The 26667-nt window shown below is 42.5% G+C and overlaps 1 protein-coding gene across 1 annotated transcript; it reads right to left on the reverse strand.

Moving 5' to 3' along the window:
- Positions 1–8151: 8151 nt before the first annotated feature.
- On the reverse strand, positions 8152–26400 carry FAM168B (family with sequence similarity 168 member B). The gene is made up of 7 exons (XM_031605008.2): positions 26263–26400; positions 19812–19892; positions 15860–15943; positions 14534–14676; positions 13527–13704; positions 12076–12205; positions 8152–11195 (listed from the first exon to the last, which is right to left on the reverse strand). The coding sequence occupies exons 2-6, from the start codon at positions 19879–19881 to the stop codon at positions 12093–12095; spliced, it is 588 nt and encodes a 195-aa protein (XP_031460868.1). The 5' UTR covers positions 19882–19892; positions 26263–26400; the 3' UTR covers positions 8152–11195; positions 12076–12092.
- Positions 26401–26667: the final 267 nt, after the last annotated feature.

A 26667-nucleotide genomic window follows, 5' to 3' on the forward strand; every position in this document is an offset into this window, starting at 1 on the left:
TGTGAGCACAGTGCCATTTCACATTCATTCTTCGCACGTGCACACTTGTTTTTCTGGGGAACAGGCCACTACTACTGAGCTTGCATGAGACAGTTTCATCCTCTGAAGTGCTGAGCACAGAAATATTCCTGTTGGACTTCACAGCACCCAGAATGCTGTTACCCTCAGTGCACTGCACCCACCACAACAGGGTCAGCTTTGCAGAAAGCATGCAGAAATAACAGAAGGCAATCGTTAACTTTTGTGTTTATCCTGAATGTCTGCACCTCTCCTTTCCTCTTCCATGTCTGTTTTGATTGGCCAGGAAGAAAAATGCATTGGCATGGGATTGATCCATTTTCCGAGGTTAGGAGCTCTGAGGGAGGGGAAGGAATGCTGGATTAAAGCAGCCTGACCCAGGCCAGAAGGGGCTTTGGGAGTTGATGTGGTGCAATCCCAACACCACGTCCTGGAATAAGCCTCAGAGGCACATTGCTCACAGTCTTGTCAGGCTGCTGCCAGCGTGCTCAAGGATGAAGGTTCTCCAGAAACTCTGGGTCCTTGAGCAAAGGACCAGCCATATTCTGAAAAAAGTTACTGCAACCCATGTGAGGGCCTGTTTGCACCTTCTGATACCTGTTTTTTATGTGTATTTTGTACTACACGACACTTTTAAATCTACACTGAAGTCACTCCAGTACGAATTCCCATCTGTTCTACTGAATGAAATGGGGTGAGAACGGCACAGAAACTACACAGCACCCAATGCTCTGCAGGTTCTCGGTGCACTAAAAGACATCCCCACACCAACACACAGCTAAGAGCTGGCTACTAGCATCTTTTAGCAATACTTACAACAGTACACATGCATCAAGCCACTGAAGTTGCCAGACTTGCCATCTTTTCCAGAACTTGTTTCATATCTCATCAGTGCACACAAAATTTATATAAAGAGACTTTATAGAAATATAGAAATATTTGTAAGTGCCAAAACTGACTTCTCTAGCCAAACATCATCCTGGTGAAAGAAAAGTTGTTTATTTACAGCAGAGAGAAATACGTTCTCCCTGAGACTGCCTATCAGTAACATTCTTAATAAAGTGGCTTCAGTTGGGATCCTGCTCTTGTAAGGAACAATTGGAGAGAGGATCTGATTCCCTATGCAAGACTGAAATCAGGTATAAAAGTTGAGCACACGGAAGGAGTGGCAACCTTGTAACATAGCAGGTGGAGTTACAGCACTAATTAACAGGTAAGAATCCAACTGGCTTTGCTCAGCTTAACCACACCCCCACATCTGTCCATCCATTTGTGCATCTGCACGGGATTTCATCAAGAAATGACATCCTTATTTCCTACCCAGTACCAACTTCACCACCACAAAACCTCTTATTTCCTGAACCGTGTGTCCAATCTCGTGTTACCTCCACTGATTTCAAATGATCATGCACTCAAGCCATCTCACCTCCTAAATTCTTGCTGAATAAATGGTAAAGTGTACACGTGCTATAAAGATGTGCTATACAGAGTAACTGATACTGCATTGCCCTCCTCATCTTTCATCCGGATTTTCAACGGAGGCGTTCAGCACTGTACTGTCAAGTAGATTTGTCAGAGAGAATGCATGCAAAGGACACAAGCTTTACAAGCTTTCTGCGTGTGAACGTTAGGTGATGACCTTGTGGACCTTCCCATACTCATCATAAAGGGGTTTTTACTGACATACGAGCACCAGGTTAAGTACAGCTTCTGTCAAGCTTTCTGAGCATACCAGATAGAACCGTCTCAGGTTCACCAGAGAAGTCCACCTGAAGCATGACCAAGCAGAGAGACAAAACTGCAATACTCACCTCCCCTCCTTTGGAGATGAACCCTCTACGTGACCAGAAAAATACATTTTCATGCAAAAAAAATCCCAAAAACAAAACCCAAACCAAAATGAAAATTCCTAAGTTCCCGCACTGAGTCTGAACAGCAACCACTCAACTCGACCCAGGGGTTGTTGGGTGGTCCTGGTTGTTTCTGGCTGTGTCTGCCCTCTTCCCTCCTGTAGTTCAGTGCATGGGAAAATTCTTGTGAAAAGCAGTTGTGTTTCCTAATGAGCAAAGCCTGGGCGACTCCACTCAGGCAATGCATGGGTTTATGTGAACCAGTCGCAAGAATGGCTTGCTGAAGCTGCCACTCCAACCAAGAGGACAAGTGGCTGCTAATAACTCAGTTTCTACCTTTTAAAGAAAAAAAAAATATCTCTATTTTGTATTACTAGTCTGGAATTACAGAGTCAGATGGACACACTGGAAAAAAGAATGCTTCCAGTTATGATAGCATCAAAAGCAGTACAACTCATTTTTTTTACGTTTAAATCAGGTTCAAAGACATTCATTCCCATGGAGCCAAACACTCCTAAGAAGCAACATTTGAGATCTATGATTCCATCATCTTTAAGATCTTTACCCGAAATGCTGTGGGATGCAGGGAGGTGAAAGCCCTTCTTTTATTTGGCCTCATCCATGGCCTCGCTGTGGTCAACCCCAGCTGTCTGGGCACTGCCTGCATCTGGGTGGCTGAACTCAAAGCTCTCAGCAAGCCAGGCCTCCGCAGCAGTCATCTGTGAGTAATGGGCATCCAAAGGGATCCTGGATTCAGACTGAAAGCACTGCATCTCTTTGGATGCCTGGAGACAGAAATGAGCTTTTCTTAAGTTCTTTAACCTTTTGCAGTATAGAAAAAGAAGAACATTGTCAGCACCTGTAAGGTGCTACAGCTTACAGCAAATCCCACTTCTGATGTTACTCGTATTGCTACAACCGTCTTCAAATCTTGCCGTCTGCCTACAAATGAGGGTTGTGGGCTGACAGTACGTTGTCACAGCAAATACAGGACAGCATCAAGTCCAAAGGCTGTAAGAATGAAGCTATTCCAGCTTCATTCAACTGCTAGAGCCTCACCTGCACCTGCAGTGACTCCAGCTTTCTGCCTGGGCCAGCAGGACCTGCGCTGCTACGACACACAGCAGTACGTCGGCCTGAGAAGATCTCAGCCACAACATCTGATGCAAACAGAAGGGCCCCCATCTGCAATGCTCCTGCTTCAGTAAGGCTGTAGTATCAAGTTTTCAGGTAAGTAACGGGTTAAAAAGTGAGAACTCTGGTAACGGACAGAAGTAAAGTGAAAAACATTGATGTGTTTTCAGTTGATTTGAACCTACTGAAGGTGCAGCTTCGTTCATTTAATAGCGCGGGGCAGGGAATCGGTGTTGGAAGCAGTGCAGGCAGATCAATGCAGCTCCTTTCAGAACTCAGCTAGCATAAAACAACAGCCAAAAACACGGCCTGGCAGAAACCAGAACGCATCCCCACATCTCTGCTGAGTGCTGCCCAGAGATGGGGGAGGTGGGAGGACAACCTCCTGCGTGCTCAGGAACAGCAGCAGCGTGGGCTTCACTTGCCTTTACATTCACAGCTGCCTATTTCGGGCTTGGGAAAGCCCAAAGGGGTCTTCTTGGCCATGCAGCAATCACAGCTTCCCCTGCCTTGGGATTAACACCGCACAACCGTATTCCATTTCTCACCACGGCTCCCACGTTTCCTTCACAAGCTACATTACTGAAATCCCATGGCTTTGGCAATGCTGGTAACTATTAGCAAGTAGAGGCTGCTTGTTCCTTCTGCGTAATGCCACTTTCCTCCCTGCAACTACTCCACCCTGGTGTGCATGGTGAGCTTCTCTTTTGCACAACTTTGCTACCAAAGCAGCTCTCTGTTGTACAGCCTGTGCAAATAGGATACCCATCTACTGACCCCAGACTTGTATACCTTTGTGTGTGACTGTTTACATATATATATCTGTGAGTTGGGAAATAAACAAGTTATCAACTTTACTCCTGTCTGATTCTGTCATCTTCCCATAACACGCTGCAGACACGAAACCAGCCTTTATACCCATTACAATCAAATGCAGCCCTATAACTGTATTCTGCACAACTGTTCCTCCTATCTGCCCACAACCGATTCCCCCACTGGCCAGAAGCAGCAGCCTGCCTGCACATCCATTACCCAGCCCTGCTACGTTTGGGGTTTGACATTCAGCAACCTGAAGCAATACAATTCCTACAAAAATCATAACATCAAGATAAACTGACACTTCTGCTTCAGCCACATTAGCACTTTAGCAATAAAAGAAGATACAGCACTCATCTGCACTTCATAGTTTCTCACTATCATACTTCTTAAGGTAAGGCTGGTAAAAGTGTAACTGCAGAAAGGTATTCCCTCCTCGCCCCCTCCTATTTCTGAAGCTTCTATTTGTCCAGCACCATTCCTGCCCAGAAAAAAAACCCAAGCTATTGTGAAACACTACAGAATAGATGTATATAACCCCAAACCAAAGGTTTAGTTGCACCAATTTTAGCTTTTTTTCTACCAAGTTTGTGCTTTCTGTCCACCAAGACCCGTGTCCTGCGTTACTCATGCAGGTGGGCATCTACAGCCTCCCTGTGGCTCTGCCATTCCTCCAGCACACAGACACTGCAGCACTACAGCTCCCTGCAGCCTCCAAATGCCTCTTCCTGTTGTACATTCTTCCCCTAGTCACCACATCGATCCCATCCTAACCTGGAGCATCAGGGCAGGATGCACTTGCTCTGTTGTATATAGGTAATATATAGTATGGTTTATATAGGTAATGCAAAACCCCTTTCTACACCAGCACCATGATGGATGCCTCCTACAAAATCCCCAGCTACTGAGGATCAGTACACAGCTCCTAACTGCAGCACAGCTATTGACAAAACTACTTCTGCTACCTGGATCAATGAACCAACGAGCAATGGAGCTTAAAATGTAGTAACGTGTGTCAGAGAAATAAGAACACGTGTTAGAGAAAGCCAAACTTTCTTTTTGTCCCTAATTTTTTAAACAGGAAAAGTTGAAACCTGGAACTTGCAGCTTTATTTCTGACAGTCTCTAATGGAATGGTTGTTTTTCTAGAAAGGGCTTTGGCTGCTGCCAAGTGTTCAAAGCTGCCTCTACAGCAAGGGCAGCCCTTGTCAGTACACCTGCCTTCATAGCAAAGAGCCAACAGGCTCTCACACCATTAAATAGCAGTGTAACAGGCATTACAGCAGGCATTACGAGTAACAAGCAGAGTAGCAGGCATTATGAAATGAAATGGGCAAGTGGGAAAAAGCAAACACGGGCTGACCTTCCATTTCGATAGTCCCACGGACACATTTAAACAAGAAATCCTCACACCAAGAAACCACATCAAGAAGAGGATCCCTTCAACCCAGTGATGATCAAAATCACTGAAGAACAGTATTTCCCTTTATATCCCTCCCTGATTACAGCAGCCCGCTGGTTAGGGGGTATGGATTTTCATCAGCTCCAATGATCTGATGATAAAAAAACTTAAAAAAAAAAATTAGAAGAACTTTGAGCATCAGTTATGCTCAGCCACAACTGTAGAAACTCAACTGTTTTCCTCTTCCACATGCATTGCTTCTCACAGCACTGTTCCTAGGCACGTTATTTCTGGATTCCTAGAATGAACAAGGACAGCCTGTCAGTTCCAGCAGCACAGCACGCCATCGGTCTCTCTCCTCCCCTGGGATGTACACAGTGCCATCGTAGTGCCACCTACACCCACCCTCTAAAGAAATAGCAAACTGCCCGTGCATTGCAGCAACTTATTCTTTTGCTTCTGGGGAATAATCAAGATACTGACTTGAAGGTTTATCTGTTTGAGACCTGTCATCTTAAGGACAACAATAACCTGATACCAAGTAAACTCTATAGTGTCGTGAAACGTAAAGACTTCTGTTTCCTTTGCTTTGAACTATTTTGATGCCCAGAAACATCAATAAAAGCAGCACCAAACCCCAGGAAGTGCCCCAAAAAGGAGCGAGGCAGAGTTGCAGGATCTTCACAGTTTTGTCAGGCAATGCAAATGTTCCACCTTGGCAAGACTCATTGCTATGCTCTGTGAGCCACGGAGAAATCCTACTGAGAAAGCCCACCCTCACCGATTTCAGTACCTCGCTTTGATTTCATTCATTCAAAGGCAGAATCTTTTCTGACCACGTCACCGAAAAACAATCCCACAATAAGCAACACAAGTCAATCTTTATTGAAAACTGAAGTATTAATACATAACAATTCTTGTTACAATAAACGTGCTTTTAAGAATTTAAATCTGAGCTCATCTACTCATTGAATTGCATAAAAAATAAAAAAAGTATGAATTTTCACAATTGAACTGGCTCAGAATGGGATCTCCACTCTTTGTGTTGATGTGATAGTTCAATGCAGGAGTGAGTGATGCCTTAAAACTTATCCTGGAAGACAACATTGACCTAAACTTAAAAAAAAAAAAAGTACCAATACAACTGTTTGTAAGACAGTTTTAAAAAGTCATAAAAAGGAAACCTGTGTCTATTTCATAACAAACATGGAGAACTATTACTGGGGCCTCTTGTACTTCCATTGCATGCACTCACTTTTCCAATTCTTAGACATGAGGGCAGCCAATAATAGCATTACAATTAAAAAAGAAACACACTAACAAATTCATTCTACTTAAAACAAGTCTGTACAGCAGCCAGCTAAAAAAGCTTTCCCAGTTTGCCTGCTAAGTGCCCAAAAGTCACAACAGTTTAGAAAAGTCATGTTCACTTTCTTGGTGTTGAAACTTCAGAGCCCATACACTGTTTAGAATTTTTTTTTTTTTTTTATTTTTTACACAAATGGACCCTTACTACCTACGTGTGGAATTCAGATGTTTAAGTGTTATATTCAACATACAAAAGAAAAGGTTTCCTCATCCCCCCAGATAAACACTGTTCTTCTTCCCTCTCTTCCCTCTGCAAAACACACCTTACCTTCTCCCAGCACACACACCCCCAAAAAGAAGTCGTCCTCACTACTTCAGAAAGAACTCGATGCTCTTTGAGGCTTGCACAATCCTAACTTCGCTGCAGTTGCTCCTTTTAATTGGCATGCTAACTCAACAAATCTCATTAGAATTGATAAGATACAAACTTAGCAAGCTGACACGTTATGTAAGGACCATCTCAATGAGCTTAACTCTTTGTTGTTTTTTGGACAAGTGCTCACAAACACTGCCACGTGAGGACTAATGGATTGCTTTTGACCCTCAGCAAACATGAAGGTTGGCCAGTGACACCTGCTGGAGAAAACCACACATGGATCATACCAACTACCAACTACCTACCAACTACTGCACAAACCACATCTGGGCAACTGCAAAGAACAACAACCACAGCTGTCCTCTTTCCCCATGCATTCCAGCTGAAGCATCACTACTGCTCGTGTTCCTAACGTGGGAGATTTCACATTACCATTCTCTGGTATGACTCTAAGCCTGGAGTTAAGTGGTGGCATCAGCTATTCAAGCAAAAATATGTTCTAAAACCAAATGAATGGTGCGTAATACCACGCTTAAGCACTGGGGAGCAATTCCAAGCCAGTTCTGACCATTTCTTGCTCAGATCCCTTCAGCAGCCTACGACCCAAGTGACAGCGAAGCCACAACACCTTGTGAAGAGCAGTCAGTGTTGAGTATCCTGGTATGCAACTCTGTACCATGACATATCTTCAGACAACACTAAGATATTGTGGTACTTACTGTTTGTTTCTTCCTCCAGTGGATGAAGCGACACAAGGAAGGACTAAAGGAAAGGATTTTTCTTCCCTATCTACCACTGCCAACTAAGCTTTTAACCTGCATAGTACACTCAAAAGCTTTCATGAACAGCGTCCCTGTACGGCTCCTAGAAACTTCAGACAGGAGATGGTTACAAGCATAGCAAGATCTAGTAGTAGGCTCTCTGTTCTCCTTCCAATTGCCTGGTTAATAACCACCGTGCCACTGACTAGGGCTACATGCTTTTGGTGTCAATTATTAGCTATTTCTATTTTGCTGCTGCTACATTTAAAAGACATTTTCATCAGTTGTCACTGACATAGGGAATACTTCAGTCTTTAAAAAATATTTTTACCTAAATTGAACACTTGAAATTTGAATTTAAAAAAAAAAAAAAAAGAAAAAGAAAAATCTATTTTGGACTTCTCTCTGTTATTGCTGCAGTTATCTCTTCAGTTCCAGGTTTGAAGTAGTACTTTTTTTTTTAATCATATAAAGCTGCCATAAAAGTTTTCTTTTTTTTTTTCTTTTTTTCTTTTTTTTTTTTTTTAAAGAGAAGCTTGATCTGAAATGTCTCTACAGCACGAGCCCTTCCCATTGTCAAAGAGCTCTCGTGCAAACATACTGCGCGTTTATTTATAAAGGAATTCTAAATAGGGAATGTTATATAAAAAGCAGGAGAGAATGTTTCATAAGACCCTCACTGTGTAAACGCCTATTTAACGATGTACAACTTCCCCCGCCGCTGTTTTATATCCATGCTTTCTACTATTTGCAACAAAATACCATTAAGATAGTTATATACACACACATACTCCCCTCCTGTCCCCCTCCGCACTGTGCTTTTGGTAACTTCCCATATCAAACTGCTGGAGATGTGCTCCACCCTCCCAGTACATTACAACCCATCACAACTGGAAGGTGTGGTACCTTTTTTCTTTTCTCTCAAAGGAAAAAAAAGGTAGTTTCCCCCTCGTGGATGAATCCCATAATGCAACTTAGAAAAAAAAGTGCTCAAGCGTGACTGCCTAAAAGTTACAGAACGTTATAGGGATCAATTCCAGGATGGCATTTAGGAATCTGAATTGAGAGCAAAGATGCAGGATGTTGTGTTCGTTCCTTAACCATTTATCTAATGCAGCATTCACTGAAGTTCACTCCTATGATTTTCAAAGCTTTAGTTTATAGGGTGATGAGACAGGAGACAGCGAAGCTCTGAGCTTGTTCTGTACAGCTTCTCCTCAGTATAGCACTGGTTCACACCTGAACTCTTGTTAAAATCATGCTAAGACAACCAAAATGTCACACTACTTGCAAACTGAACAAACGGCCTGGATTCACATTCACTGTACCACCCAGCACACCTGGCTACTCAAAGCTGCAAACCTGCTACACAAAAGGAATCGTTGAACAGACCTAACCCAAGGCAGTACAGATTCAAATGGTTTGTCTGGGGTAATTTTCTGCTCCATATGGAAACATATGGAAATCCCTAAGCTGCAATAAGTGCTCATGAGTAAGGTTTAAAGTACTTATTCCAACATCATTCATATTCAAGGCATTAAAACTAAAGGGGCTGTCCTCTGACAGTGATTCCTGAAAAATAATCTTAATCTTTATTTAAAAAAAAAGTAGTAAAAAAAAACATGGAGAGTGCTTACTGTAAAAAATAAAGTTACTGAAGGCTCTAACCCCAGTTCACAAGGATCCCACCAGGGCAGAGTACTGGAATGGCAGCATTACATCTGATGCTATCCCAAAGTAGCTGCCAAATCTATAGAGGAGCAGAACACCCCCAGAAAAACATTAATTAGATAGAGAACTTTAAAAAAATTATCACTTTTGAATGGAAATTAGACTACGAGAACGATACAGCCTGATATACCTCTGTGTAAACGCTTAAAAGGGAACAACATTTTATTCTCATTTACTGCATAATTTATTGCAGGCAGAATGTATATTAAAAAAAAAGTTGCATTTTTCTGAAATTGTAAGTAAGCAGGTCTAAGAAAAACCTTGATTTCATGTGCAACATTTTACTTTGAAAATTTAAAATCTTCCTGGTGAGAATTTTGGTATAGAAATGGGTTCTAAGGCTAGCCCTTTATCACCACTGCATTTGCTTTGAGGTACTGTTTTAAAAATTGAAGTTGCAAGAAAGAATACTAGAAATGACTCATTGCAATGAAATGCTAATCTGCAGTCAGTCTTATTTGTACGTGCTTCCAAGTGCAATTTAGGAAGTTAAAAAAAAAAAAAGGAAAAATGCTACAAAAATACATCAAAACGCTGTAACCACCAAATGGCTCCCACTTCAATCACAAATATTTTCAGGAAAAAATAAAACAACCAAACTATCTGAAACCTCTATATTCTGGCAGCCCTACTACAGCATATCTGTAGTCCATACTGCAAGTAGCTAACAAGGAAATTGTGTTAAAATGATTTGTTCCCCTTTAACATACTCATCAGGCACACCAGCTTTCCTCAGGATAGCACGCAGCTGATCTCCCCGTTTGTTGTAGAAAGCCCTAATACTTCTTAAACATCAGGAAAGCACGCTGGGTCAACTGCACCTAAGTTTGCAACTGACTACAACATTCTTTAGGAAAAACAACAGTGATCTCTTGAACGGAGATCTAAAGGAAAGTGTTATTCTATCAGCCTGTGTGGCAGTCTCACTTTGACACATCTTGCATCGTATGAAAGGTAGTACTGGATATGTATCTCCCCAGGGCATGCAATTCATTACACAGGTCGCCTCCTACTATTCCTAATGGCAAGTTTTGCCTCAAGGAAGCTTGCTTTATTTACTCGCACACACAGCATTACCTTCGTCATTTCATTCTGATCCTTGAGAACAGCTCTATAACACTGAATCCATGTAACAAAAACGTAAAGGTATGAAGTAAACTAATGGCGTGCGGGATTCCTACAGCTTTTCTGCCTCATTTTCCAGTCACTCCAATTTAGTACTTGAATTTGAAAAGAATACATCACTTAAATTAACAAAAAAAAGTGCCCCTTTTAAACTGGCAATCCCATCAACCCAAAAAAGGTTGAAGCTCTTATCTAATGTATCTTACGGTAGTCTACAAAGAAACTCACTTTCATGATTCTACCTTTTAAGACCCTGCATACATTACAACAGTGCATTAGTGATACAAGTTGTAAAATACTTCTCGGTTCCTTTGGATTTGCATATGATGGTTTTTGCATCAGTCACTGCAGGTAGATTGAGCAAGCTTTGTTTTTGTGTTTTAACATGCATTCAACTAGATATGGATCAGAATAAATTTATACTCCCTTTTTATCATTATAATTAGCTAAAAAATTGCAAGACAGTCCACAAAACAGGATTTGCTTTAAGACTAACTGCTGGAGTTCCAAGATGTAAGATATGCAGCACTGGAAAATCTTCAGTGATCAGGAATTAGTAGTGTTTAGCCAAGTGTTGAAAGCATTCAGAAGAAGAGTCCTGGTTGGAGGCATGAGGGCTTCAGCACCAACTTTTAAACCTCAATTTCTTGATTGCATATCTCCCATCTTCAAACCTACATTGAGGGGATGGAAGATATTCGATTAAGTGAGATACTATTAGAGTGTGGTAAGACATCCTACAACTGCATGCACCACAGAGATAATACAAACACATCAGACATTCAGAAGGACCATACAGTGCTATTCCAGCACTTATCCACTGAAATCTACAGGCCTCTATGTTAAAAATTCATTATGCTGATTTTCTCCCATCATCTGCGCTCCAACTTTCTACTGCCATAGTAGTTTTGTCTTAGAAGAAGGTGTAATCTTAAAAAGGTATTTTAAGCCTAATTAAATTACCTTAGGTTAGATACAGTGAAATTCCCACTTTTTGCACTAATGTAATTTGACATTTTGGGCTGAAACAGGCTTTTATGTGAAAAACTTCAGGTTTGTGTTCTGTAGCATAGCATCGAAGCAAAGCCCAACATGGATGCTGCTCTATTAACTCAAAAGGCAAATTTGGAATTCCCAATCACTGGCACAGAAATCCAAAGAGAGTTAAAACAAAGTTAATAACGTTATCATAAACTACACTGACAAAGTGAAAAATTCTAGTTCAGTTGGTCATTTCATTTCAAATGGAGCAATTATTGATATAGACTAAAAAAACAAAAACCAGGAGCAAAAGTGAGGATCCCCAAAACATTAATCTTTGTGTAAATTTGACACACACATTACACTCCTCCAAATCCCACTTCATAGTAAGATTTCAAAAATCAAATCTCTTTCCTCAAACCCACAATCTAATTTATGGTCCATATCAGAACTCATCTTCCCACAGTGACTACAAGAAGCACGAGCTGAAGCTTACCAGAATTCCCACCCCAAATGAATATTTACTAATAAATAACAACAACAAATTGCTTTCAGTCTAAATCAACAACTTACACTGACTGCCAGGATGATCACCACTGTGGGGGCACATAACTATAGGTTGGTGTTCCTGGAGCCCGATATGTGGGCATAGTAACTGGATGAGGGGCTACTGGAGTTGGGGAATGAGTTGTCAACAAAGTTCCTAGGAAGAAGAGAATATACATATATTTAAAAGTAAGCACACATTCTGGTATAGAAAAACATACAGGAGAAATTAAAAAAATCTTATAGCTTGCTTGTATTCCGATTTAAAATTACCAGGCTCATTTTGCACTCCAGCCCTAATCTTCCTTCAAACATTTAAGCAACTGTACCATTTTGATGCTTAGTCCAACACAAAGATGCTCATTACTTACAAACAGCTTTAGCAGAAGCCTTGCAACATAAGCAGATTATTCACTGAAATACTTTTTCCCACAGCCAGCATTACAGGCCAAAAGAATATTTGATGGTAGAGATAACTCGACTGACAAATCAGAATAAATTACTTCTCGTTTGCATTAGCACAGATACAGTTTTTTTTTTTTTACAGACAAAGAGGGGGTTCAGAAACAGGCTGAGATAGCAGGATCTTAACAGCCTCACTCTGCAGTGCTTTGTAATAATAAAAAATACCTGGCATAAGCGTGCCCACACACGAAACTGAAAGCACTCTAGTTAGTTCTGTTTGTGACGTGTCAATTCCCTACATCTGAGATTCCCCCAGATTAAATGATAAACCTGATGAGATAAAGAACAGTCTGGAAACAAGCTCATGGCACTCATTTTTTAAATTACCGAATTGAGAATATTTGAGAGAATGTGGACATTTCTTAGTGAGTTACACTGAGTAATAAACACAACACTCCTCAGAAAAAGACTCACAGGTGAGTCTACATAGCAGTTAAACATCATCTCCAAAAATCTGTAACTCAATGACTGTGGAGCTAGGAAGCAAGCTTTCCTAACAATTGCCCACAACAGAAAGGACCCCCGTGCAGTGCAAACACAGAACGTTCTATCTCAACACACAGAGGTCAGCAATAGAAGGGCAAGCTAAGAACAAAGTGCTTGGTTCAGTCTTTAGAGGCTGCTGCCTTCATCTAGGTACAGAGAAAGGTTTGGAGAGGAGGAATTCAGAGCCTTCACGTTGATTAGAAGCAAAGGATTCAAAACCAGATGAAATTCCATAAAGATATACAGAATTACCATCTTACTGTAATACCATTACCTGAAACAAAAATGCTAATATCCCCATTACTACCGATGATCAAAATATCACTGGAGAAGTAACCACCCAGATCTAGGCTGGAGTCAGTGTGAAGATGCTGGTCTGGATAACCTACAGAAGTCCCTTCTAATAGCACTAAGTTTATGATTCTGCACAGCACGTCTCTGGCATCACATTTTATAACGCAGTAATGTTTTCCCTCAAATAAAGCAGAGCTTCATCAAGAAGACACAAGGGTTAGAAGTCCACCTACCTGCTGACATTGCCATAGTAGTCCCAGCCACCATCCCCATGGTCACACCGTTTCCTCTTGGTGGTGGAATAGGAGCAGGGTACATGGTTGCTGGCATGCCATTAGGCTGCACAACTGTGGTGTGGTGAATTACGTGGGGTGGTGCTGCATATAAAGGCTGTGTGTAGTAAGTGCCTTGCTGTTGAGAAAAAGTAAGTTAAAAAATTACTGTGTACCTTTTGGGGAAAATAAGAAATATTATATCTTCTTTCACTAACAAACTTGGTAACATTTAGCCCTTCATTTTAAGGCACTTTGTATAACTCAATGGCAGAGGTAAAAATAGCTCTCCCATGCTGACTGTATCTTCAGCAATAAGGTCTCTTTGTTTCACATCTTTTCATACATTCACATGTGAAATAACTTTTTATTCAACTGTTTTTGGTTAAAGAATCCCAGGTTTCTGACAAATCCAAATTCACTGAACAGTCTGGATAAACCCTGCTACATGCTCATTAATCCCCTTCAACTAACATGCCGTGCAAATTTCCTCTACAGAAGCACCTACTTTTCCCCCAAATATTACGTTTATCAAAGCGTCTTCATTCTGTCCTTTCTAGCAGTTCTCAACAGCTTGCCTGTTAAAATAGTCTCAACAATTTTCAAGAGTCAAGCCGACTTGATAACTCCTTAAACCGTAACAGAGATGTCATTAAAAAAATAGTGCTAACTTATGACCATTTTTGACAAACTGCTGCAGTAGCTTCTAGCACTCATTTTTCAAGCTACTGAAACTTGTCTGTCTTCAAACACTGAACATTTTATCAATGAGCAGAGTGTAACCATCATGTAAAATGAAACATAAAAGTGCACAGACGTAACACTGTAAGAGACAGCATTACGAATTCTCTCTGTTGGCAGCTAATTATCCTCTTCAACCCCACGAAGGAATAAAATGCAAGCAGATATTACAGTGTAGACAAAGCACTACCTAACCAGATGAGAGTTGTTTGGTTTTAATCACTTACCTGTGCATATGGATTCTGCTGTGGATAGGCACTTCGGACTGGATACACAGCAGTCTGGTAGGGATTTGGTGATGAGGAATACGGCGGGACTGCACCACTAGTGGGTGAACAAGACACTTTATAAGGAGTGCCTGGTGTATAACCTGGAAACAAAGGTAAATCTGCATTAAAAATATGAAAAAAGTGTCAGTACACTACTTTATGATGTCACGGGCAGCAATTTTCTTAATTCCTGATTTCCTTTATCTTCATGTGAGTATTTAGTATTAGCCTTAATATCCATGCACAAATTATATCCTATAGACAGTACTGATAATGTCTGTATGTAACACTTGATTGTCTCAACTAAGAATGAAGAGTTACTGTATTATTGCATCCACTTGCTTTTCCACTCACTGGATTTTATATAAAAAGTGGCTTTGGATTTTAGTAGTAGTAGTGTTAAACATTTGGATTCAATGTATTAGACAGTAATCCTACACAGGAGGATTTGGTACATGTTAATATCAGTCCATCTCAACACAACCAAAATTGTAATGACAGGAGATGATAGGTAGCTACCTTCTTCAGAAGAAGAAACAAAGCACAAGAAAAACAATTTCTAAGGTCAGAACCTTTCTAAGACCTTAAGATGGCTTTTTGGAGAGCAGAGACAAAAATATGCCTCTCCACTTCAACTGAAGTTTATTCATATTTGCTTGTTGGCATTTTATGGACTACCTAAGGAAAGCACGAAAGAGATCCTACCTTTAAAATATCAGTGTTGTGGTTCACTGCAACTGCAAACTAGACTCCAAAGGCACTTGAGTATCATTAAATTTCCTTTCAGTATATTCCAGATATAGACATACCCTTAATAATCACTTAAGAATTATTTTTATACATTACAGCAAGATGACAACTTTTGCAGGTATAAGTAGCAACTGCTGGCTCAGGTTCTACCTAAAGACAGACAATTCTTTCACAATTCCTGCAGCCCTCATCAGAGGCACAGTCTCAGGATTTCATGAAGAATGCAACAGACCTATGAAAAGCTCCACTGCTGCCACGTTATATTGCACACTACCTAAATTATACTCTGAGAGTGGAAATACAAGCATGTTAGCTGAAGCACCCAGCACTAATGATAGGATAGTAAAAAACAGCTTTGACCTACTCCAAGAAAGTACCTGCACACTGAAGAAATCTCAGGTCTCACGTGGGCCACGCTAGAAAACCCACAGTAGGTGTTACTGTAAGCCCCAACAACTTTTCCTTATTCTTAGCTCTTGGTTCTAGTAACTTCTGAATTACAGGTTATTGCTTAGACACACCTATTACACATACCTGTTTGGAAGGTAGGATTTGCTCCAGGATACATATTAGGGGAATAGGCAGGAGCAGCCGCTGCATAGCCCATTGGGAAGCCAGCTGGAAGAAAGAGTACATCGAAGTTATTTTCTAGATTGACTGTAAAGCCTAACCAAACTTTATTCCTCCTGTACACCCTTTAATTGAGATGAACCAGCAGATGCCTTCTGATGATGCTTTCTCAGTGTGCCCCTTCTCTCTGAAGCCACCTGAAGCTGAAGGGGACAGCTCAGGAGTCACAAGGGCCATTCTTCTGCAAACCTTAATGTTGGCCACACAACTATTAAGTCAGACAACAGAGGTCTGTGCAACTATCCAAGATTCCCTAAGTTTTATGACCTGATGAAAATGTTCAATTGGTAAAAAAACCTCTCTCTACTTCACAAGAATAATGAAATCCCTTAAAGTCAGAGCACCTCTGACTTCCCAGATGAGAGAGGTCACAAGCAGAAAGTACAAAGCAGCCTCAGGCAGCTCAAAACACTTGCTGCTTTTGATACAGATACACTATACTCAGGTGTGATAGAAGTGTGTGATAGAGGTGTGTTTTAGCACTGTGCTGTAATACTCAACAAAAACAATAAGTGATCCACTCAGGCAACAGCAAAACATAGGGAAACACTTATGCACCAGCATTCATGAACAAATAGGGCTAAATTATTATGCAATCGATATATCGATATTCCAAAGATACAAAGTTTGCTAGATTTTAATTAAATAATTTCATTTAGATATTTCAAATTCTATGGATAAAATGCAATGACTATTCACATCATCACTGTCAGTTTCAAAACGCTTCTCACATTTAATGCATCCCTGCTTTCTCAAACTCTGAAGTCCTTAGAGTTACTCTTTGCAACAAAAGCTATGCTTACCTTGGGACTGACTAAGCACCCTTAGTTTTATAAAGCACTTTGCAAATGTATCAAGTTACATTACTGTTGGCCAGAACCATTCTGACCACTTAAGAGAAGCATTAGGCTTAAAATCAAAGATAACATACGAGTCATAACAACTTTTCAGAGTGTAAACAGCTCTGAAGATTTCAAATTCCCCAGCTCCTAGCAAAGGTCCTCCATACAGCTCTATACCTGACTTCACAACTGCAGCATTATTTCTTACATAATTTTTCAGCTCTCCATTCTTCACAGGTTTAACTCCACAAAGAGCTCTGAACCAGAGGAGTTCAGTTACTCCAAATAGCAGCTTTAACTTCTAGATACAACTTTAACCCACATGAGAACATTTGGATATTGATTCCTTGCTACTGTAAACCAATCCAACAACTTCAAATAGATGCAGTGCAATACAAGCAGCTATTAAATATGCAACAGCTTTACAAACACAGTACCTTCAAATAATACACTCCTCCTAGCTGTATGCTCATTACTTTCTATTATCATGCAATCCATGTAAATTCAATGATCCTGAAAGGAGAATCTGTAGTTTCTATATTAGTAGAGGCAAAAGAAGGAAACTTAGTCATGCCATTACTTTAAAGAAAAAAAACTAACGTCAAAATCATAGAATGGTTTGGGTTGGGAAGGTCCTTTTAAGATCATCTAGTTCCAAGCCTCTGGATATGCTAGTCTACTTTTCATTTTACAGGATGTTTTGTGTTTATCCCATGGTCTTTATGTGTGAATGAGAGCTCAGTAAGCTCTAGCAGCATCACGGGCAGAACTGACTGACAAGGCTGAACTCAGGAGTCACACTTCCAGAAGCTGACTAACTTCTGCATGCAAGAATGTTAAGCCACCAGCTTGAAATATGGCAATTCAAGCACATTTATACCAACTTTCTTTAAATCCCATGTATTTCAGTTATTCCAGTTTATGGCAATGCAAAGACCAGCAGATCTATCCATGTATGTACAGACAGTAGTATCTGTAACTTCTCATCTTCTATTCTATTGTTCCTGTGTTGTTTAAACTGCTATTTACAGGTCTGTAATAGTCCATTTTCCTAAGTAAATTGAAGTACTACTTAGATAAGACTAAATGATGACTGAAAAGCAACGTGTGAACAGTTGTAAGTTAAGTGAACAGTTACAAGGGAAACCCTGATAAATATAAATCTGTTCAGAAAATGAAAGGAGATATAAATATCAATTAGTATCGGCACCCTGTTGCATCAAAAGAGGGGTGCTCACAGGGCAAGGGAGGAGACAGTCCCCCTCTTCTCTGTCCTTACGAGGCCCCACCTGCAGCACTCCAGCACAAGAAAGAAGGTGAGCTGCTGGAGCCAGGGGTCCAGAAGAGGCCCACAAAGGCACTCAGAGGGCTGGAGCACCTCTCCTGTGAAGAAAGGTTCAAGAAGTTGGGCTTGCTCAGCCAGAAAAGAGAAGGCTCCTGGGAGATTATGGCCATCTAGCATGTACTGGGAGCTTATGAACAGGGGAGAGCAACTTTTAATAAGGTCCAACAGTGATGAGGATGAGGGAGAGTAGATTTTAACTAAAGGAAGAAAAATTTAGATTAAATGCTAGGAAGAAATCAATTACCTAGAGGGCAGTGAGGCTCTGGCACTGCTGCACAGAGCTGTGCGTGTGTCCCATCCCTGGAGGTGCTCAAGGACAGTTTGAATGGGACTCTAGGCAGCCTGAGCTGGCAGGGGGCAGCCAGCCTATGGCAAGGGGTTGGAAATAGATTATTATTAACATCCCTTCCAATTGAAGCCATTCTGTGATGTACACTGTAATAATCTTTATCTCAATCTGAAGAAAGACTTGACAAATCAATTACGAATATAGAGATAATTGTACTGCAACTGACATTAAGTAACTGCTGCACACCTTATGATAATATTATTCTAGCCCAATACAGCCAATTAAGATGGAGAGTAAGACCATCCTGCAAGACTTACAGTTACACAGCATCAGCTTTGCAGTTCACAACTGAACCATTCCAGTCACTCAACAGACTTAAACACTGCAATACAGGACTTTTTTGTCTTATCAATACTGTAGAAGAAATTCATAAAGCTACACTAACTTGAAGATAAAATAAAAGTACCTAAAAGGGAATCAACAGACAGAAAGATAGAAGGGCTCATATAGATCTAATCCAGAGCAAACACATCACTATTTAGAGGGAACACAAAAATGGAAAAGAGGAGCATCAGTACTTGACTGAAGTTACAACACAAATTTTAAAACTGTAGATCAGTAGGAAGACCTAGTACAGAGATTATTAACTGATGTGCTGAATGACTTCTAGCTCCCAATACAGATCAACCTGCCTGTGAAGGCAACACATTCTGATACATAAAAATCACAATACATAAAATTGGAGTTGATCAACCATGCAGATTCTCCTAGAATGGAATAATTAACTTATACCACAAAGGTAAAAAAAGGCTGCATCAAGAAGCTGTTTGAAATGCTTCACAGAGGAAATGGCTTCTTTTCAGTCTCCTTGGAAAGTTTTGTCTGTCCACATCTAATTATTGCTTTATTAAACTTCGGAACTATAGAGAGATCAGAAACCAGAATGCTCACACTGAGCATTAGGTAGGAGGCTGGAAAACAGCAAGAAACCTGAAAAGAAGTGAGAAGCAAGGAAAACAAGAAATATTTTTACTTCTCTGTTTTTAAAGTACTTTTTGGTCATTTTCTTGGTCCAAACTTCACTGCTTTCTCTTCTAATTCTTGTTAACAGCATCAGTCAACTAGAATAAAGAAGTTTGGCTCCTCTTCTTGCAGGACATAATTATGTGAGCTCCCCAAATAAGTCACTTTGCAAGACATATTAAGATTATAAAACAGTACAACCAACACAACTTTTGAAATTCCACTTTTGAAATTAAAAGCAAAACAAGAAACCACAAACAAATGATCACCATACAGAACCCACTAATGAGCAACTACTCCTTGACTGCAGAGACTAGCAGACCAAAGTTTAATTGAAAACAAAAATAAGGGAGTTACCTGGATAACCAATTCCTTTGGCATTTGCATAGGGAACCCCAGAAGATCCAGGGCTATACACAGGATTCATGATTTCAGTAACTATCAGGAAAAAAAAGAAACATAGATTTACTCAAGTACAGTGAAAGCTTGACATCTCAGCAATTAAAAATGTAAGCAGAACTGAAGAAAATGAATAAAAAGCAGCAATTCCACTGCTCACACCATCAGAAAACCACAGTTAGAAAGCAAGACGGAGTTATCGCAGAATTATGTTTCAAAGCATCACTAACTCTTATTCAGATAGAGAATCTCCCACAAATGAAGTATTCTCTGTTGCAGTTCATGCTTCCAAAACAGGTCCACCCCAAAAAGCTTCCCCATGGCACACAGCTCCATAGCTCACTGCAGGAGCAGCAGGCTTCCCATCAACCTGTCGTTTACCACCTATACATGGTGGTTTCCTCCCCTTTCTTCACTGAATCATCCAGCCAAGGGATGCAAATACTCAGTCTGTTAGTACTGGTAGTACAAGACCAGGATTCCAATCCTTTACCACCACTAAATTCAGCCCAAGTATCGTAGAAATAAGTGGAAAGAGGCCTATATTTGAAAGCTAGCTCCATTACTGCTATGTTCTTCAGAGCATGAGATGAGCTGGCAACCGGGTCTGCTCATTTCTGGTTCTGTGTATATTCACACACCATAAAGGTACCTATAATTAGCACTGCTGTCAGGAATAAAACCCAAGCACCGTTTTCAAGCAGACCTTGTACATAAACACCAAGGCAAGTAAAATTGCACTGCAGATGTGTAAACCTTTCTAGTAAGTCTGTGTACATCTAGGAACACAACTCACATCAGAGCTCACCCAGTGTCTCCTGCAAGAGAACTGTTTGCAATCACTCTTCTAATATTTTACCAAAAAAAAAAAAAATCCCCATATTTTAACCCAACTACATTCAGCCTTCTGATTCCCTGCGTGTATTTACAGCTGCTGTGAGTGCAGGTGTCAGTCTGTCACTACAAACAGGCTCTGATGGCACAAGAGCAGGCCTTGCTATGAAAGCAGGCTTTCTCGTTAAGTGCTGATACTTGGTACTTGAGTCACTTCCTCTTCTGCACCTCAAGATGCACAATCTTAAAGGAATACTGTGCTGTTAAGCAGTTACAACACACTATTTTAATTACAGAATATGTTATGGCAGCAATCGGAGCTAAGTCTAGCAAGATAGGTGCCCTGATAAACTTATGGTAAGCAACCACATGAAGCACATGCAGTTTGCTTTCTAAAACGAGTAACACTAAGAACAGCTCTGCTGCAAGAGTCTTACTATTTTTGCTTTATTCAGGAACTGGATGAGTTTTAAGGTCGCTCCCAACCCAAATCATTATGTGATTCTATGGAAGGGACTCTAATTTACTTGAGAATTTCCCTTATTAATTCCCTCCATCTCATTCGCATTTTGCTTCTCCTCCACTGCTGAATTTGTCACGTTTTTGCCTCCAAGCTTATAAAACCTCTGAAAGGCTCCTTTCAATTGAGGGAAAGATATACCCTTCGACTCAAAACGAACACTCTCCCACAAACCCATATCCCTACAAATACCTCTTTGCAGTCCACGTGACTAGTAGGAAAGGACCCTTTAATCACACCACGACTCTGAGTGACAAGAAGGGGAAGCAAGAAATGAGCCTGGGAAAACAGCAATAGTGCTCTATAAATATTTGAGTAAAATAACAAACAAATAACCAACAGCCATTAGGTCTATTAGCAGTCAATGACTGCAGGAGAACACAAGGACATACGTTCTGGGGGATGCACAGGAAAGGTCAGGCAACTCAGACTTGATCTTTAAAGAAATGGCAATTAAGAAAGGGCAGAAACCACAGCACTACAAACCTGCAAACTGGCTTATTGGAAAAAAACAAAGTCAACCTGCACTTCAAACGAAACCATGCCTTGAAACTCGCAAGCACTCATCTCAGTCAGCACAACTTCAGCTGTACAGGTATGTGATTTTTACCGCTGCTGCTTTTGCACTGAAATGCAGAGAACTGCCCATATGCAAAAAGCACTCAAGTTTTTGTACTGCAGACAAAACTTTGGATCCAATTCTAATTTAAAATAATTATTTTCAGGCCTTCTCTGAAGGACCCAGCATCGTGTAAACATAATTATACAGTATTATTATCCAGTGGTTGCAATTGTCCCACCCTTAGTGTAATTGTACTTGGAAGTACATCTGTTACACTGGAATACAGAACCCTGCAGTCCACCTTTCCATAAGGCTTAAAGTCCACATGAAACGCGAGGCAAAGCAGTCTGAAGAGAACACAGAGATGTGTGGTTTTCAGCCTTTCTGTTGGCATCCCCTCCAAAGCATTCTCATGCTAATGCATATGTAAATGTGTCTACAGTGCATCACCTGTATAAAAATTGCACGGCCAACTGCATATAAATTACCCAGTCAACTAATTCCTTCAGCTGATGTGAAGCTAATCATGTTTATTAAAGATATTCTGATTAAAAGATTTTGCAAGCATGCTTAGCAAGGGCAAATGCTTCACCTTCCATTCTTTCCCAAAGCCAAACAATCCAACAGTTTTGACAAAGCCAGTTACATCTCATCCTGGGACAGACACAAGGTCAATCACCCACCCTCTTTTTAAAGCTATGCTTTGGGGAGCTGAGCACAAAGACCAACTGCCGCTAGTGCTGAAGCTCCAGCACTCCACATGGAACGCTCTTGTCTTCCTGCAACAGGCAGAGCGAGCACGTTTCTAGGAATTTTTGCTTTCTGAAATTATTTTACAGACAAGTATGAATGCAAAAAAGGAATAACAAAACAGACTGTTGCAACTGGACAGATCAGTATGATGGGAAAGGCACTACAATAAGGTAGGATGACAGGACCAGCATGATAAAGGAAGGGCAGAAGATTGCTCACCTGTATCAGAAGATTCCAGGTTTGCAGGGAAAGCTTCACTAAGGATGGATCTCCAGAAAGAGATCCTTCCCCAGGGGCAGTCAGCCCTTCAATGAGGTCTAAGAGAGCTGCAGCCAGGCTTTACCAGCCCTTCCTGTCTCACAGCTGAATTGCCTTCACCTGCGCTCCCAGGGCTGACCGGGTCCTTTCTCCAGGTGCTCAATCAGTGGTTCAGGACAGGACTCAGCATTTCCCAAACACAGGCCAATCAAACACCATGAAACAAATTACAAGCTCATTTTTGACATATATGTTTTCTCACTATTTATTTTCAAAGTTATGCAGAAAAATTGTTGGAACGAGATCTGCTGAATGACACTTTGTGCTCCTTTTATTATAGTTCTATCCCAGGAGTCAGGGAAAAATCTCTCTTGAATAAGTACCTTATCTAAAGCACTCCACCATGTGCCCACTACCATTTTCATTCTTGTAAGTTAAGCAGACTCTCATTAAAACACTACAGTACATCACATCTGTCCATCCTTGAATACTTTCAGAATGCTCTTAGCATTCTAAAAGAGGAACTTGTAAACAATTCCTTAGCAGATGCTAAGTTAACTACCATCTTTGGAACGTTCAACGTTTTCCCTGTTTGATTTCTTGTCAAAGCTTCAAAGAAGCAAAATTCCTAAAAATAACACAATCCCAGAACTGCAAGGGTTGGAAGGGACCTATGGAGATCATCTACAGTTCAACCCCACCTGCTGAAGCAGGTTCCCTAGAGCAGGTTGCACAGGAAAGCATCCAGACGGATTTAAATATCTCCAGAGGAGGAGACTGCACCATCTCTCTGGGCAGCCTGTGCCAGGGCTCTGTCACCCTCACTGTAAGGAATTTGTGTCTCATATTCAGATGGACCTTGCTAAGTTCTAGTTTATGCCCCTTGTCCTGTCACTGGGCACCACTGGAAAGAGACTGGCTCCATCTTCCTGACCCCCGTCCTTTAGCTACTTATACGCATAGATAAGATCCCCTCTCAGCCCTCACTGCTCCAGGCTGAACGGTCCCAGATCTCTCAGCCTTTCCCCACCAGGGAGATGCTCCAAGCCCCGACCATCTTTACAGCCCTGCACTGGACCCCCTCCAGCAATTCCCTGTGTGCCTCAACTGGAGAGCTCAGAACCAGCCCCAGTGCTGCAGACATGGTCTCCACAGGGCAGAGCACAGGGGGAAGATTACTTCCCTCACCCTGCTGGCTCCCCCAGGTACCACTGGCCCTCCTGGCCACAGGGACACAAATCCAGTAGTTCTTTACCCTTGTTCCAAATAGGGCAGGGACTCGTGGATGTCCGTGATGGATCAGTGCTTACAAAGAACTGCTATACCTCCCTTCCAGCACGCAATCCCGCTCTGGCATTCCAACTGGGAAGCGAGACCAGCGCAGTCCATTGGCAGGATTCTGACTTTGCTGGAGCTTTCTGGGCAGAGGTAGCTGCTGTGTTTCATGCCTACCAATGTAAGAGAGCTGAGACACACCACCAAATGCATACAACTGCACTGGTTCCAATGCAAGAGAGAGAGCAGGCCCAGACAGCTGCAGCACAGCCTAGAGTGGTAGAATCACAGAATCACAGAATCACAGAATGACCTGGGTTGGAGGGGACCTCAAGGATCATGTAGTTCCAACCCCCCTGCCTAGCAGGGCCACCAAACATACACCTTTACTAGATCAGGTTGCCCAGAGCCTCGTCCAACCTGGTCTTGAACACCTCCAAGGACGGGGCATCCACAACATCCCTGGGCAGCCTGTAGAGCCATGGCCTGGAGAAGGACAAGCAGCACATCTGCCCAAGTTCACACACACACAAAGCAAAAGACAAAGCTGGAAGCACCATACACAAGCAAAATTTCCTTTGTTGCTCCAGTTACAAGACATTCCTTTCACAGAGGATAAGGAACACTGACAAACATCCCAGTTTCTGATTTGCGTGCTTGTGTATATGCAGGCATTCATTTTCTTACCTTTTAAGACCAAACAGGAATAAAGCACTTAAGAATGCTATTGGTCCGAAATAATTAAAAACCCTTATCTGTAAGCCTATTCTACTAGTTCTTTGGGATTTCTTTTCATTTTTGAAGGCTGACTGACAGAACTGAAACAGCCATACATTAACAACAATAGCACTTGTGCAAAGTGTGAGGAAGGACTGACACAGAGTGCCTACATGTTGAAGACGCAACATAATTAGTTCCATTTATCATTCATACAAAGGAAACCTATGTGAAAAACTTAGTATTGAGATCCTGCTGGTGAACCAATTTCATTTCTACTTCATGGTGTTCTGATCTTCCAAAGCATTTCAGCAACATCACCAATTACATAAAGCAAAAACAAAATAAAACAAAAACCAAACACAACATCTATAACTATAGAAAAACTTAAACAAATGGATTAGTACTTCTTGAAACCTGCAACTCCTTGCTTATTGCTATTGCACAAGAAGAGGACATCTGCTAACTCCCATCCTTGCATCTCCAGTGTAACTTGGAGCTCACATACGGCAATGTTATTACCCGAAAGATGTGGAACAGCACAGCAAATTCATCAATTCTTTAAGAGCTTCAGAAGCCTGTCTATTGCCAACATTGGGCAAGTTCATCAACAAGCAGACACGCAGAAAACTTAAATCTGAAAGATTTAAAACTTCACTATGTGAAAAATCCCATTCACGATGTTCTGGTTACATTTGCAGGCTCTGCTTCTCCACAAATTGCTGTCCTATGACACACACAGAAAAGGAACTATCACAAGTTCCAAACAGAGAGGGGTTTGCTGATGGACTCTCAGCCTCTCCCACTGCCTGAGCTGAAAGGTGAAGTGTGAAAAGAGTGCCACAGAAGGCACGGGGCAGCAGAGAGGTGCCGTGACACCAAGGAGACACGTTACAGTTCAACCACCTCGGGGCAGACACAAAGCCCGGTCCCGCTAAGCGGGACGCACAGCGGGACGAACGGCCCAGGAACGGAGCTGATCCCGCACTGACAGCCCCGCAGCGCTTCAGACAGAACTTCTGACACTTCTCACAGCGGGAATCTCACCCTTTGTTCAGGACGCTCCGGACGAGCGCAGAAAGCACAGCCCGCACCGCGGCCCGGCCAACACTTCTTCCTCCCTCACCTCGCAGAGGCACCAGGACAAACCCGCCGCGCACACCGCCTCCCGCCCGGCCGCACAAAGCAAACGCGGAGATGCGGCGGCGGCGCAGCGGCCGGCCGCGGAGGGCCGCCCCGACACCTGCTCGGCGGTAAGCTCCAGGGTAAGCTCCGGCGCGGCCCCGCCTGGCGGCCGCCGCCCGCCCGCCCGCGGGACGACGGCATCCCCTCCGTGCCGCAGGGCGCCGGGCCCGGGATGACGCGGCCGCGGCCCGCAGCCGGAGCGCGGATGGCCGCGGGCCGCCCGAGGCGCCTTACATAAGGGCCGGAGCAGCTCCGGAAGCGGGTGCCGCTCGCGGCCGCAGCGGGCCTCGGCGCCGGGCACTCACCGGGCTGCGGCGCTTCGTGGTGGCGGTCTCGGCTGTCTCGCTGCGTGCGTAACGCGTAACGCGTAACGCGCAGTGCGTGCGTGAGGCGGTGGCGGAGGGGCGGGGCCGGGCGGGCGGTGCCGCCTGCGAGACGCGGTGGCCGCCGGGCAGCTCCAGCCGCTCCGCGTCCGGCCGCACCGAACGACTGCGCACCAACGCGGCGGCCTACGTCACTTCCGGGCGGAAGGGGGGGAGGGCTGTGTGCGGCCGGTGCGGGGCCGAGCGCCCGCGTCACGTGACCGGAAGGCCTCGGCTTTGCCCCCGGCACGTGACGCCGCTCGCCCGCCTCTCCGCCGCCATTTCCGTGGCCGGGCTGAGGGAGCGGCTGTGCAGCGTTCTGTGCGGGCAGCTCTTGTTGGGAGAGAG

Source organism: Phasianus colchicus, chromosome 10 (assembly GCF_987193195.1).
Source record: "Phasianus colchicus chromosome 10, bPhaCol1.hap1.1, whole genome shotgun sequence".
Taxonomy (NCBI): domain Eukaryota; kingdom Metazoa; phylum Chordata; class Aves; order Galliformes; family Phasianidae; genus Phasianus; species Phasianus colchicus.